The sequence below is a fragment of the Anguilla rostrata genome, chromosome 2, assembly GCF_018555375.3.
Source record: "Anguilla rostrata isolate EN2019 chromosome 2, ASM1855537v3, whole genome shotgun sequence".
Taxonomy (NCBI): domain Eukaryota; kingdom Metazoa; phylum Chordata; class Actinopteri; order Anguilliformes; family Anguillidae; genus Anguilla; species Anguilla rostrata.
The window spans coordinates 23543963-23558455 of record NC_057934.1 but is presented as its reverse complement, the minus strand read 5'-3'; the positions used below and the strand labels follow the sequence as shown (position 1 = coordinate 23558455).

Sequence of the window (14493 nt, the reverse complement as noted above, 5' to 3'; positions counted from 1 at the left end):
CTATATAGAATTTTGGGATACCATAATATTTAGACATATCATTTCACAAATGTAGGAACGAGTAAAACGTTTGCAGAGCTGGTTGCAGAGCCAGGTTGCAGAGCCGTAGAGGTTAAAGCTGTAGAGGGAATTCTCTGCTGTAGTGTGTCCCTTAAAAATGCAATTTTATGTCAGTGCAGTTCATAGTGAAGCACTCAGCTGCTTTTGAAATTTTAACGAATATGCTTTCATTCTTACTTTTATCAGAGCGTCGTCTCAATTTTTAAATATTGATGGTGTTCTATCAGTTTGTGGACAAAGTTCACATAAAGGACATTTTAAATGTTTCTTACAATAATGCCAAGTGTGGTTATGATGGCACAGCCTCAACATACCAGATGCTTCCTTTTACTTTCCCTCACCGGTCATAGAACCAAAATTTAGACAAATTGTCATTATGTGACTTATGTCACAACCAGTGATGAAGTTCATTTTAGTGCAGCAAAATCAGTTTTTTTTTTTTTTGTTAAAAAACATTGGGCCTCATTCACCAACTGTTCTTAAGAAGAATTTTCTTCTTAAAACCCACTTACGCAGTTTTCACAAAGATTCTGACATTCACCAATGTTTTCTTATTTGGGATTTGTTCTTAGGTAAGAACAGAATCTACGCACACTCAAGAGCACACTGAGCGCTGACATGTTTGTGCAAAATAATTTGTTATTGTTATTGTTATTTGTTTTTTTCAATTCTACAGTTGTATAATATTATACGATTTAAATTACAATAATATTTTTATCATTTATAATATTTTTTAAATAATTATTTTCATTATTTTACAAAGCATTAAGGTGCCAGGTTCCACCTCAGAGGGTGGTTGCCTCAGCGGGAGTTCATCTGTAAATAAATGATAAAAAACAAACCATTGTAGTGACCTTTTATTTTTGGGGGTTTCAATTATGCAATGTTTGGTCTATACTGCAAAAGCAAATGTTTAAATTTTGAATACAAACTAAGCACTTAGGTAACACTTTTTAAACACATGGGCATGTTGAAGAAGAGAACACTTATTCAGAGGTGTCACTAGGGGGGTGACACCAAAATGACTGGCAATAAATTTTTTGTGCAGTGTTTTGACAGGTTTACTCTGATGCAGTTTACTGCCGGTTGATTTAATTAGCGGTATTAATGTGACGAGAAGCGCTTTGTCGTTTGAATGCATAACACGCAATTCCTTGCGCCCACTCCCACCAGCATTTTTTTTTTGCCTCAGATTTGACATAAAACCATTCTTTTTTTTTTTTACTTCATCAGTTGTGTGCCCTTCTCCGGATACAGAGTTCACTTAACGAGTAATGCATCTTTTTTGTGTTATTTTATATCCACTACTGACGCTACTAAATATGACAGGTCGTTTGCTGTTCACTTCCCGCAGCAATACCTCCACTTCAGAACTACTGAAGTTTTTCTTACGTTTGGAGTTCGGTGCTCCACCCTCTTTAGATTTTCGTTTGGGCATTATTGACTTCGTTCGCTTTCAACTTTTCTTTTCGATTTCTGTGTGTGCACACGGCCCTGCAGTCTCATGCCCTTTTATGGGGATTGGCGGGGCATTTACCTATGCTAATTAGGAACAACTGGCATGCGCTTTACATTTACGAGGACGATGGGATTCGTAATTTTAAGAACACATGTGCGAACAATTCTGCAGTTTAAGAACACGTCGTGAATCTGACGTAGATTTTTCTTAGGACCTTCCTTAAGAGCAAATTTAAGAAAAAACTTAGGAAGATACTGGTGAATGAGGCCCATTGTTTGCATTCTGATAAATCACTGTTGGTTACTTAAGAGTTTATATTAACTGCCGTATGCATGATACATGTGGAATGTTGTACAACTTTTTTCATAGATAATTTAAAAAGAAGTTGGTATTCACTTATTTGACATTTTCTTGTCTGCGTAACTTTTCTGCTTGTTCAGGTGCAATAAGTACTAGCCTGATTACACAAAATCTATAATAATCTCTGTTAGACAGAGAAGCCAAATACCATTTTGTTCAAGACTAATTTGTCTAAAGGAAGACAATTAAGTTGATTCATGTAATGATTTCAATCTCTAGAGAAATTTAAGTACAATATTTGGTGTGAACTCTCCTTTCTTACACCCAATTTACGGTCCCTTCACTGGAAAATAAAAAGAACAATAAATATCTGCAGATATTGGCTAGTTAATGCTTGTTATTCAATTTGTTTTTGGCAAGCTATAATACACTACTCTTCTGCTAGTCCATACCTAGCTATTTTTTAGCTGTATTGTTTTTTAGCAGTTGGCTTACTAACACTAGTTCACTAGCTAGCTACCTGTTTATCTAGCAAGGAACATTCATGACTACCTAGTTATTTTCAAATCAATCAAATTTTATTTGTATAGCATATTTTACAGCAGTTGTCACAATACGCTTTACCGACAACCCTGGCCTAAACCCCCACAGGAGCAAGCCTAAGGCAACAGTGGCAAGGAAAAACTTCCCGTGGCAGATGGGAAGAAACCTCGGAAGGAACCAGAATCAAGTGGGAAACCCATCCTCCTCTGGTCGGCTCAGGGTGCCGACTGGTGACCAACATGTCAGTCAGTTTTCCAGTGTTTATGATGTGGCTCAGATGATGGGCGGGGCCGGGTGGTGGTGGTGGGGAGCCGCAGGTGGCGACAGATGTGGGCAGGGTGGAGGCAATGACAAAAGAGGGGCTGGACCACAGTGGTGGGGGAGACCAGACTCTTGAAGCAGAGTGTTATAAGTACACTAGTTAATTTACTAATAATAATAATAATAATAATAATAATAATAATAATAATAAAGTAAAATGAATATATCATTAACCCTCCTGTTCTGTTCATTTTTTAGGTACAGCAAAAATGTTCCCGGGTCAATCCCCATACAGGGGGGGTTTGCAAATACATGAAATGAACCATTTTCATTTAAAATGTTGATTACACTAATTAAGGCCAGTAGAAGAAGTTTCATACTGAAAAAATAATTTTAAGTATTTTTCCTAGATTTTCAAACTTTAAAAAGGGTCAATTTGACCCGCAACATAACAGGAGGGTTAAGTTATTGTTAACCTCAGGAGATTCAGATTTAACAAAATTTTTCTTCATCAGGTACTGACAATGCCTTTGTCAATGTGAATATTCCAGCTTTTACCAATACATTAAAAAGACTACCTTAATATTTGATACTGGGTGAACAAACTCTCAATTTGTCCAGAAAAAAGGACACAAGTAAAAATCCTCTGGTTTCCTATTCAGTCCATCTTTGCATGGTTGATCCCAAATACCCACGCAATAATTGGGTAATTTCATTGTAACAAAAGAAGTCAGTAAATTAAGCAAAAAAGCTTCTTACTGATCTGGAATGAGTTATTGGAGCCAGAAACAGAAAACAGGGCCTTGTCTTGCCCAAGGTGCAGCCATTTATCAGCTACAACTTGGACAAGACAAGGCCCTGTTGGTTGTTTCTGGCTCCAGTAACTGTTAACACTAGTTTCCCCTGGACCCTAAATACCCACCCACCTGAACTGAGGGCCTTATACTGTATGAATAGCTTGGTAAGACCAAAACACTCTTAGGCCTGCCTGCCTTTCTGCCTGTTTTCTGCCTAGTCAGCATAATTTTTTGTATCTAATGCAATCACCTACATATGTTCAAAATACAGGATAAATCAAATACGAAAGCCACCACCACACACTTGACCTTTGTGTAGTGCATGTGCAATAGTGCGGGCGTTGCTCAGTGCTCACACAGCGACAGCGTCATCATGGATAAACCTCCCAAATCTCAGCCTGAGGAAGAATCACCATGGCCATACTTAAGCAAATACATGACACTGACTAGCTCCACCGACAAAAGTCTGTAGCATTAATTTATCTGACAACAATTGTTCTATCAAAAACGAACACGTCGCTAATCAGCTAATGTCAGGTTTGCTGACGTAAAGCAAACATTAGCTAACGTTAGCTGACCTAGTCATACTATTCTCATGATGTGTTTTGCCGCCCATACAATATGGCACAATGCATGGAACTGGTCTTTCATGATAATCACCTACTATTTGATTACAATCACCTGTGTTTGCTGACCAAGATGTCTGCAATCAATCCAATACTATGAATAGCTTAGCCAGAATCATTCAAATGAAGGTCTGGCTAGGCTGAGGTTGGCTTGCTGTTCTTTTGCCACCTCAGGTTAATATTGTAACAGCATACAATTTTATTTAAAGTTGATCTAATGATATAGAGGGTAATTCTATGGACCATTATAGATGCCATGCTATTCTATATTAGAAGTTACCTGGCTAACTGAGTAATCCTGCTTGGTGCAATACCCCCACCTGGACTCTAGTTTCTGGAAGGTAGGTGTCTGACTGATGGACATTGTATACAAAACCAAAGCTGACATTCCTTGCACTTTCCCATGAATAGTGGGGTATTTTTTGGTTTATGTATGACCTGTGAACAAGTAGACACTTGGGGCGACATAGCTCAGGAGGTAAGACCGATTGTCTAGCAGTCGGAGGATTGCCGGTTCAAACCCTGCCCTGGGCATGTCGAAGTGTCCTTGAGCAAGACACCTAACCCCCAACTGCTAACTGCTCTGGCGAATGAGAGGCATCAATTGTAAAGCGCTTTGGATAAAAGCGCTATATAAATGCAGTCCATTTACCATTCACTTTTTGCAGTAAACTCAATTGAGTGGCATTTTTTGCTGGCATTTTTTGTGACTTTTTTGTATTATATTTTGTTAGAATTTCGTATCATGTAAATTGTCAATTTGATCATTTTTTTACGAAGTAGTTTGAACTACTTTTTCTAAGTAGCTTTTGTTAACCAAACTAGATTTCTCCCTAGGGTAGCTTTGCTGTAGTTCAACTTCTTCCAGTGTGAAGTAATTGGTAGCTTGCAAAGCTATGCTTTCAAAGTAGCTTCCCCAACACTGCGAATCAGTATAGCATTCAAGAAGAGATTGCTTGTGTCTCTGAAGCCAGGTGTAATTAAGTTATCCAGCATCCTAATGCAGCATTCCTGTGTGAGCCAGGGAAGAATGAAAAAGTGATGGTGTGTGGAGCACAAGAATCGCCAATCATCAGCATCACACTTCACAGAGTTCTCAGGCCAAAGTTTCCGGCAACTAAAATCCCCCAGGTGCAGATGGATATTTTGGTGGTGAATTTTACAGTAAATTCCTTTGGATGTAACCAGAGCCAGCCTTATCAGTTTTGAGACTAGTGAGGCCAATCACTCAATCCACCATGCACGAATTCGCATTGCACAATGTAATATTCCAATTCCGGTATGCAGCACTGTATCTGAATTATGCAGTCCCAGATTGAATGTTGTACAGTTCTGAAAATACTTGTTTTTCCCACAAAATCATTGATCGCGAAAGCAATATACTATAAACATAGGTTTAAAAAGGCAAGCAGGGAAAAGCAATTGTATCAATTAGTGAGTTGGAATTATGTAAGTTGACCCATTTAAAGAAAAAAATAGTTTGTTTTCTTGACTATGGGCTCTGGGCCCCCTGGGTTTGTGGGGTTCTGTGTAGGCAAAGCCTTCTCTGCCAAAGAAAAAGAGGAACCAAAAGCAAAGCAACATGGAATCATAATCCAAGATGGCAGAACTGCAGGCAATAGGGGAGCTATTTGATCACAACTTGACTTTGAAATTGAAACAATTGAGTTAGCATTGAAAAGTTTTCAATTTAAACTATTTTTTCATTCATTTATTTTTTGCTCTTGCATAAAAAAAAAATTTGCTTGCAACACTTATTTTTCACTCAAAATGTTTGGACTTCTGTTTTGCTTTCATTTTTTGTTCAAATCTAATTATGGGCAACACAGTGGGTAGTACTGTTGCTTCAAAGCAAGAAGGTCCTTGGTTAAAATCCTGGCTGGGGCCTTAGTGTGTGGAGTTTTCATGTTCTCCCTGTGTCTGCGTGCATTCCCTGCGGTTTCCTCTCACAGTCCAAAAACAAGCCAGTTAATTAGAAAGTCTAAATTGCTCCTAGGTATGAGTGTGTGAATGAATGGTGTGGGTGCCCTGTGATGGACTTGAAAACTGTCCAGGGTGTACACTACAGCACTTCCTGTGACCCTGACCAAGAACAAACAGGTGTAGATAATGGATGGATGGAATTAGCCTATACTTTTTCTGTCAATTCTTACATTTTTCTTTGCCACTAATTGGAACACTATATGAATCACCATATATTGCTCCCTACATGTTTCAACAAATCATATTATAAAAAAATACATTCTACTTAGGTGTGTGAGTGTCTATGCCAGCATTCAAGTGTGTTTGTGGATAAATAGATGTGTGTTCAGGTGAGTAGAAGGTAATCCAAAAGTAAGCATGTGTATAGGGTTGTGTGGTCAGGAATAGAAAATGGTGTGGGAAGAATCTGCAATGAAAGAATATTGCATTGCATTGCAAACACATACATGAGCAGAATATTGCATATCCAAAGCGATGCCAAAAGTCTAAGCTTCTCTGAGCAGAGCAAACAGACAGACACAGTGGGAACTGAAGCAAAACCTGAAACCTGAGTCACAGCAACGTGGCCCTTCCAGCCTGCCTGCACGCAGAACCCCAGTCAATTCCAATTCATCACAGACACCTGCCTGAAAGATCTGCTCTGCCAGAGACCAACTCACGGATCTGCTGAAACACCACATTCCCTTTGACTGGAAACACAATTAATTGCCCAGACACTGCAGCAACCTGAAGAAAATCTTGCCATATTGGGCAGTCAGGGGAAAGAGGGAAAAGAGGAGAGAGGCAAAGACAGGAGGTCAGGCCTGAATGAGGTACATACTGATTTAGTTTGACTCAAGAGTGTTGTTTATTTGGGGGGGGGGTGGATAGGGGGGTTACAACCTCCCCAAAATTACAAAACAGGCCAAATAACCCACTCAATGATATAGGATGATGATGACAAAAAAAATCGGGATGGCAGGTATGCCATCCCGCCAAGTTACACCTTGGCGGGGCAGCATGCCCCATACCTATACAGCACATGTCCACACAATAGAGCCCCAAACTAAGGGGATTTTGCGTTTTTTCCTCCTTCTTCTTTTTCTTCTTCTTCCTGCCGCCTATCCCACAAACAAAATGTCTCCCCATTGGACCGACACCAGCCAATCCTTCACCTACACGAGCCAATCAAAATCTTGCATACACACGCAAAATACCCAAATCTTTTTAGTCTGAAACATTTCCGGTCGTAACAGCTAGCCTGTTCATGGCCAAGTGGTCAATGTCACAGTCTATGTCCAGGTTCATGCCCCGCTTGGAACAAATTTCTTTAACCTGCTTTTTTCCTCACTAATAATTGTCTATTACTTCTCAATTATTGCTTTTGCACCACATCTACCCGGCGTTCACCGAACGTATGCACAGCATTATGATGTACCATCTACATGTTGGGCGACATAGCTCAGGAGGTAAGACCGATTGTCTGGCAGTCGGAGGGTTGCCGGTTCAAACCCCGCCCTGGGCGTGTCAAAGTATCCTTGAGCAAGACACCTAACCCCTAACCCCTAACTGCTCTGGCGAATGAGAGGCATCAATTGTAAAGCGCTTTGGATAAAAGCGCTATATAAATGCAGTCCATTTACCATTACCATTTACATGTTCAGTTCAGTTAACCACAAAATTGCCATATGGATTCAACGGAGCTGTTCTATTATCACCCAAGATATTTCCTAGTTTCAACAGCTAGTCCATTCGTGGCTTTGTGGTAACTGTTACAGTCTACAGATCATGAAGTTAAAGCCCAGCCAGGAACAAGTTTCTTTAACCTGCTTTTTTGCTCACTAATAATTGTTCCTGGCTGGGCTTGAACCTATGACTTGAACCTATGAACAATCATTAAAAATGATTGATTGATTGATTGATTGATTGGTCTATTACTTCTCAACAATTGCCTTTGCACCACATCTACCCGCCGTTCACCGAACGTACACATTACATTATAACATACCATCTGCACATTCACTTAACCGGCTACAATATCGCCAGGCCATATGGATTCAACCAGAGCTCAGCTGTGCTTACTGGCCTGTGTTGTTCTTTAAAACCACGGACAGGTTTGACCATGAAATTTCATGCATTGAATAGTTATGTCCTGGTGGCGTACTGCCAAAGATACACACTGGAAAGCCAGAGGTCAAAGGATCGAATCCCGCCTCGCCCTCAGGTAGATATTTTCATATTTTACACTAACGTTTTCTTACACTTATATTTTCTTTACCAAAAGTCACTCACGGCCAGCCATATGCATTTCATAATGGCAAATGTATTGATTTCCTTAAAAAGTTACACCAGCTGACCACTGTGCCATTTTTACTAACTATATTTCTTCACTTGGCTACTGTAGAAAACGTTCATCAGCAAACGCCACGTTTCTACATTCATGTTACCTCGCCCTGTTCTCTATCTATGCACATACAAACAATTACTACGTATGTACTGTCTGCAACTCCACACTAAAACATTACATTTAAAATCATGACTCAATCATAATTATAACTACTAGTACTGAACATGAGAAAAGTACATCAGTTCAATACATTTCCTACACATTATCACACATTACTTCACCCACCACTTTAACAACTGATTACTTATACTGTCTGTTATATATACCATTCAATAAGGAAACTCATCTTGCTCATGGTCACTTCATTTACTTTGCACTATAGTCTGTGATCATGTCAAACTTCACCTACATGCCCATTCTGCTAAAAACATATTGTTTTCAACTACTCAATTTCATCATTTCTCCTCATTTCTCTCGTACTATTGTTATTTTATCATATGCAAAGATTTCTGGTACATATGCGTCTGCTCCTATTCTCCACTATCAAGTGTTCCGGTTCTACTACTTCCAATTTTCATTTAAGCTCACTGATCTAGCTTAGCAAAACAGTGAAGAGGACACCTAACTGCAGATAAGCCTCTCAAAATGCCTTATAAACCTTACAAACACTAAAAGTGCATCTCGACGAAATAACAGAAAACAGCGCAGTTGAGGAAACATTGAGTAGCATTGCTTTGGAATACAGTTTATTTAATTTCGGTGAGGCAAGATGGCCTATATTGTTTGTAGTACAGTAACTTGGCGTCATTTTGATATCAATACTTTTAATGGCAGGCCTAGATTTTGCCAGTTTGAATGAATGAGTTATAGACAGTGTATATCTTGTATGTCTAAGTAACTTGGCATTTTTGTACACTGAAAACGTGTTTTTTATGACATTTTATATACCTCGGATGGGGATTTCATGTCGTGATAGGGATATTCTGATCAGTATTATGAAGGGTTCTCCTTAGAATTCACCAGAAATGATAATTTCATAGTATGTCCCTCACATCCCCCCAGAGGGATGCAGTTCTTGGGGTCAATGCATATGCATTTAAACCAACCCCCAATAACTCCCAACCTCTATAATATCCAAACTAAAGTTACCGTGGTTTGATTTAGTGATGGAAAAGCATCTTTGCAAACTATACTAGCCTTGTTCCTGTCTGTCACACAGGGAGGTACTACACATGCTCTCTACACACCAGCAGGCACTCTGCCAGTAACTGTGCCAACAGAATAAATCTTCCTCAGTGATCTCCTGATGCAATGGTCTCTGGGTTCCCATGGAGACCACAGAACATTAATATTCCAAAATGGGCAGAGTTGGAGAGTCCACATGCACTCACATGTGTGCATGATATGTACACATAGATACCTTGCTTTAGTCACCCATAGTTTGGGTTACATTCCTTCAGCAGAATGCACAGCCATGATCAGTGAATCTCAATGCAAACAAGAGCTTCTCTTACCCATAAACTCAATGCCCAGGTGTTCCGCTGAGTGGCAGGAGAAAAGAAGAGAACGAAAGATTAGACAGCAATGTGCAATATTCATATTAAAGCAATACAAAGAAGAAGCAATATTCTTGTGGTTTAACATTTTACAATGTGAGTGAATATTTGCATAAATACCTTGCACAATTACCCTCTACATCCATATACATGCACAGAATATGAATTTCAGACAGAAGCAAGCCACCACAGAGTGGATATTTTCTCAGATTGTTCTGATTCACAACTTCAGATGTCGCTAATTCTCTTGATCTCGGATCAGGTGTGAGTTTCAGAGGAACTGGGTGTTCCAGTCAGTGAATGACATCCACAGAGCTGGTACACATCAAGTTGAGTAATACTTGCTATAGGACTAACCCCAAAGCCCAGTTCAATGAAGCACTGATCATAATGGCCAAATAACACTACCCTCAAGGACGAATTGTGAGTACTTTCATATTATCACAGCTATACCACTGAGAATGTGTGCTATTATTTACTCAGTGACCCTGCTGCCCAAATACAGGAGATTGTGCTCATGCTGTCTCAACTAAAACAGGCTGAGACAGAGCTGTATTAGAAATACAAAACATTTTCTTCTTTCTTCAATTACTGTCTCTGTAGCCTCTAATTCTGCAGTAGAGTGTCTATAAAGCTCTCTGCATGATGTCATCACCACTGTCACATCCTTCAGTCAGTTATTTGCAATGAGTACATGGCTGTTAGCAGATGACAGAGTAAATTGAAGCAAGTGTGGTGTGGAGGCTCCGTAATAGACTGTGACTGAGAGAGCGCACAACAGGGCCTCACGCTCACTCTTCCATAACAGCACCTTCTTCCAGCACCAGTTTACAACCAAAGCAGGACACTGCCTGAACTGCAGTCCCTGCACATCTTCTATCCCTCCATTTGTGAAAGATATGTTTCACAAATGCTGCTATCAGGTTAGGAATCAAATTAGATTCATGATTAACTATCTAGCTAGTTTCAGAATAAAAAACAATCTAACTTATCTACCTATGAAATTCAATAACTGTCTATTTTGAAAATGTTCAACTTGCTGAAAATGATATCTCATAAAAAACACATTTTCAATGTACAAATTGCCAAGTTACTCACGCATACAAAGCACTGTCTATAACTCATTCATTCAAACTGGCAAAATCTAGGCCTGCCAGCAAAAGTATTGATATCAAAATGACACCAAGTTACTCTACTACAAACAATATAGGCTATCTTGCCTCACTGAAATTAAAGAAGCTGTATACCAAAGCAAATGCTACCCAGTGTTTCCTAAATTGTTTCAAGTCACATGGACCTTGAAAATGTGTTTTTTATGAGATATCATTTCTTTTTGCAAAGTGTGTGTTATGAGAAAGTGAGAACAGTAAATGCAGATTATGAGAAGTATGCGTACACATGCAAACACGCATACAGTGTAGGCAGTCCCGGATGTAGACTGGTTTGATTGAGAGGCAGAGCGAGATTTTGGGGGTGCCAATTTGAGGACATCATTTGTGATGAGCAGCAAAGCAGACCTGCGTGTAAAAATGCGAAGTAACCCTTTAAGAAACGGTTGTGGATTATGGCTATCCTTGTGTCAATTTATACAGTCTGATCAACGAGTACCGTTTATCACTTTCACTTTGCTATATACGTACAATGGCTGTGACAAAGAGTACGGTGGCGTAAGTATAAAAGATGCTTGCACCATCAGAAAAGCAACGAAAGACATGTCCCCAGTGTATGTACTCACTGATTTTACGGCTATCCAACAAGCTTTCATTGACAAAATTATCAGGAAGCTCGTAGAATTTGAGCTCCCTAGGTTGCAACTTGTGTACCCTTCTGTCCTGCTCCATTGTCTGTTATTTTGTGGAGTTTAGTGTTTCTAAGTTTTATAAGGCATTTTGATACACTTAGCTGTAGGTAGGACTCTGCGAAGGGGAGGTGTGGTTATGGTGCCATCTGCGGGCGGAGAGGGAGCGGTTTAGCTGGCGCTACAACCCCAGGTGTGTGCAATGACAATTCATTGTTAATTGTTTATATGCTCTGCCTGCAGTGAGACCGGGGCGCTTGAATGAGAGATGCGCGTGGGGGCGACGTGTCAGCTAATCCCCATCCTTATCGTGTGTGGTTTTTTTTTTTTTTTTTTTTTGGTTTTGTGTGAGCGCACAATAAAGGAGTAGTGCGTCTAAGAATGACAGATTGTGTGATTTTGTGGGGAGAAGGACTGGAGAACTTGTTACAGACTCCTCTTAGCTGTTTTGGTTAGCTAGACAACTGAGCTTACATGAGAATTTGAGAAGGAGAACAGGAAGATTTGACAGCAGCATAGGCATATTTCCCAGCAATCTTTGCATATCAGAAAATAACAGTAGTATGAGAGAAATGAGGACAAATTATGAAATTAAGTAGTTGAAACAATGTTTTTAGCAGAATGGGCATGTAAGTAAAGTTTTACATGATCACAGACTATAGTGCAAAGAAAATATAGTGACCATGAGCGAGATGAGTTTTCTTATTGAGTGGTATATAAAACAGACGGTATTACTGATTATTGTTTATATAGTTGTTGAACTAATGTATGAAACTGCATCGAAAAACTGTTGTGCATTTTTACTTTTCTCACATTCAGTACTAGTAGTTATAATTATGAATGAGTCATGTTTATAAATGAAATGTTTTAATGGGGTGTTGCAGACAGTACAAACATAGTAATTGTTTGTATGTGGGTAGATAGAGAACAGGGCAAGGGAACATGAACGTAGAAATGTGGCGTTTGCTGATAAGAACGTGTTCTACAGTAGCCAAGTGAAGAAATATAGTTAGTAGAAACGGTATCAGCTGGTGTAACTTTTAAAGAAAATCAATAAATGTGCCGTTGTGAAATGCATATGGTTGCCCGTGAGTGAGTGGTAAACATATGCATTGAAGATTGTGATATTATGATAAGTGCAAAAGCAAAAGTTGTAAACCAATAGAGAATTATTAGTCAGCAAATATAAGTGTTAGAAAATGGTAGTGTTAGATATGAAAAGATCTGCCAGAGGCCAAGGCAGGACTCAGTCTTCCTACTTCACGCTACCCAGTCATTTACTTTAGCAGTGTGCCCCCATGAAGTAGCTGTTCCAGGTGTGAATATCACAGGCCAGTAGGCACAGCTGAGCTTCGGTTTTATCCATATGGCCTGGCTATATTGTAGCCAGTTAACTGAACGTGTAGATGGTATGTCATAATGCAGTCTATACGTTTGGTGAAAGACGGGGTAGATGAGGTGCAAAAGCAATAGTTGAGAAGTAATAGACATTAGTGAGCAAATGAGCATGTGTAAGAAATGAAATATCAGCTTCAGGTGGGATTTGAGCCTGTGACTGAAAGATCCATAGACCATGACATTTACCACTGAGCCACAAACAGGCTAGCTATTGAGACTGGCAATTTTCTTGGCTAAAAAGATATGTCCATTTTGCGTGTTTATGTGACATTTTGATTGGCTGGTGTAAGTGAAGGATTGGCTGGTGTCTGTAAAATGTCCAATGGGGAGACATATTCTTTGTGGGCTAGAAGCATTGTTGGCAGGAAAAAGAATAAGAAGAAAACACAAAATCCTTTTAGTTTGGGCCTTTATTGTGTGGACATGTGAAGTTGTTTATGAATTCTGTCTGTTGAAATGGGGTCAGAATGTACAGAAATTCATGTTTTTAAGGGCTGAGAGTCTGTGGCTGTTGCAGTTATTTCTATGGGGAACCCTGAAAAGTGCCAAATTCTCAGTGCTGTATAGGTATGGGGCATGCCCCGCCTAGGCGTAACTTCCCAATAATTTGATTTATCCAGCTATAGCTTGATAGAGAAGATTAAAAATGCATATTACTGCAGGCCAGTTTCTTTCCAGCTTCCTGGTTAGTAAGGATGAAAATAGATTTAACTGAGTAGCTGATTTTATATGTAGTTTGCTAAATAGCGTTGAAATGTATTGAACATGCGCACAAGTTATGTAGCTGTAAATTAACATGTATCTTCCCAGAGAAACAATGCAGTCAAACTGGGCACAGTGTGTGTATCAAAGCAGATGTTTTGTAATCCCCCCACTCAGAGTATCAATGTTTATCCCTTTAGCAGACCCACTCAAAGATGTCAGCAAAACAGCTCACTGGAGGGTACTCGCATGGAGTCTCTTCTAGCTGCAGGTCAACATGTATCTTGCCACTGATAAACAATGCAGCCAAGCTTTTTTCACCCACTCGGAAATGTCAGCACGTTGGCCTGCTGTGGAAAACTCATAGGACGGAGAGAGTTTCAGGGTATCTCTGACATACTCCACAGGCTGTGTTTACTCAGTATCTCATTGCTTACAATGTATTATGCTTTCCGTGACCTGGAAACAATAAGCTGAGCAGCGTGCAGTGAAAAGCGTGCAGGGACGTGTGGGGCAGGTTGGGAGAGATAAGACCAGTTTCAGTAATCCCAGTTTACTGGACATTTAAAACACAGACATCATTGCATTCCAAAAGTGTTTAATTCAACATAACTATCTCTGAAAGGCTTCCGAGAGCACTGGCTAGAGGACACCATATTCTAGGTTTAAATACACTTAATATTT

General features: G+C 39.6%; 1 protein-coding gene across 1 annotated transcript in view; it reads right to left on the bottom strand.

Moving 5' to 3' along the window:
* Positions 1-14493, bottom strand: part of LOC135247634 (pro-neuregulin-3, membrane-bound isoform-like) — a 292814-nt gene that overhangs the window by 30942 nt on the left and 247379 nt on the right. Inside the window, exon 5 of the mRNA XM_064321340.1 lies at positions 9870-9896. Within this exon, the coding sequence (XP_064177410.1) occupies positions 9870-9896 (27 nt within the window). The remainder of the gene's footprint in view (positions 1-9869; positions 9897-14493) is intronic.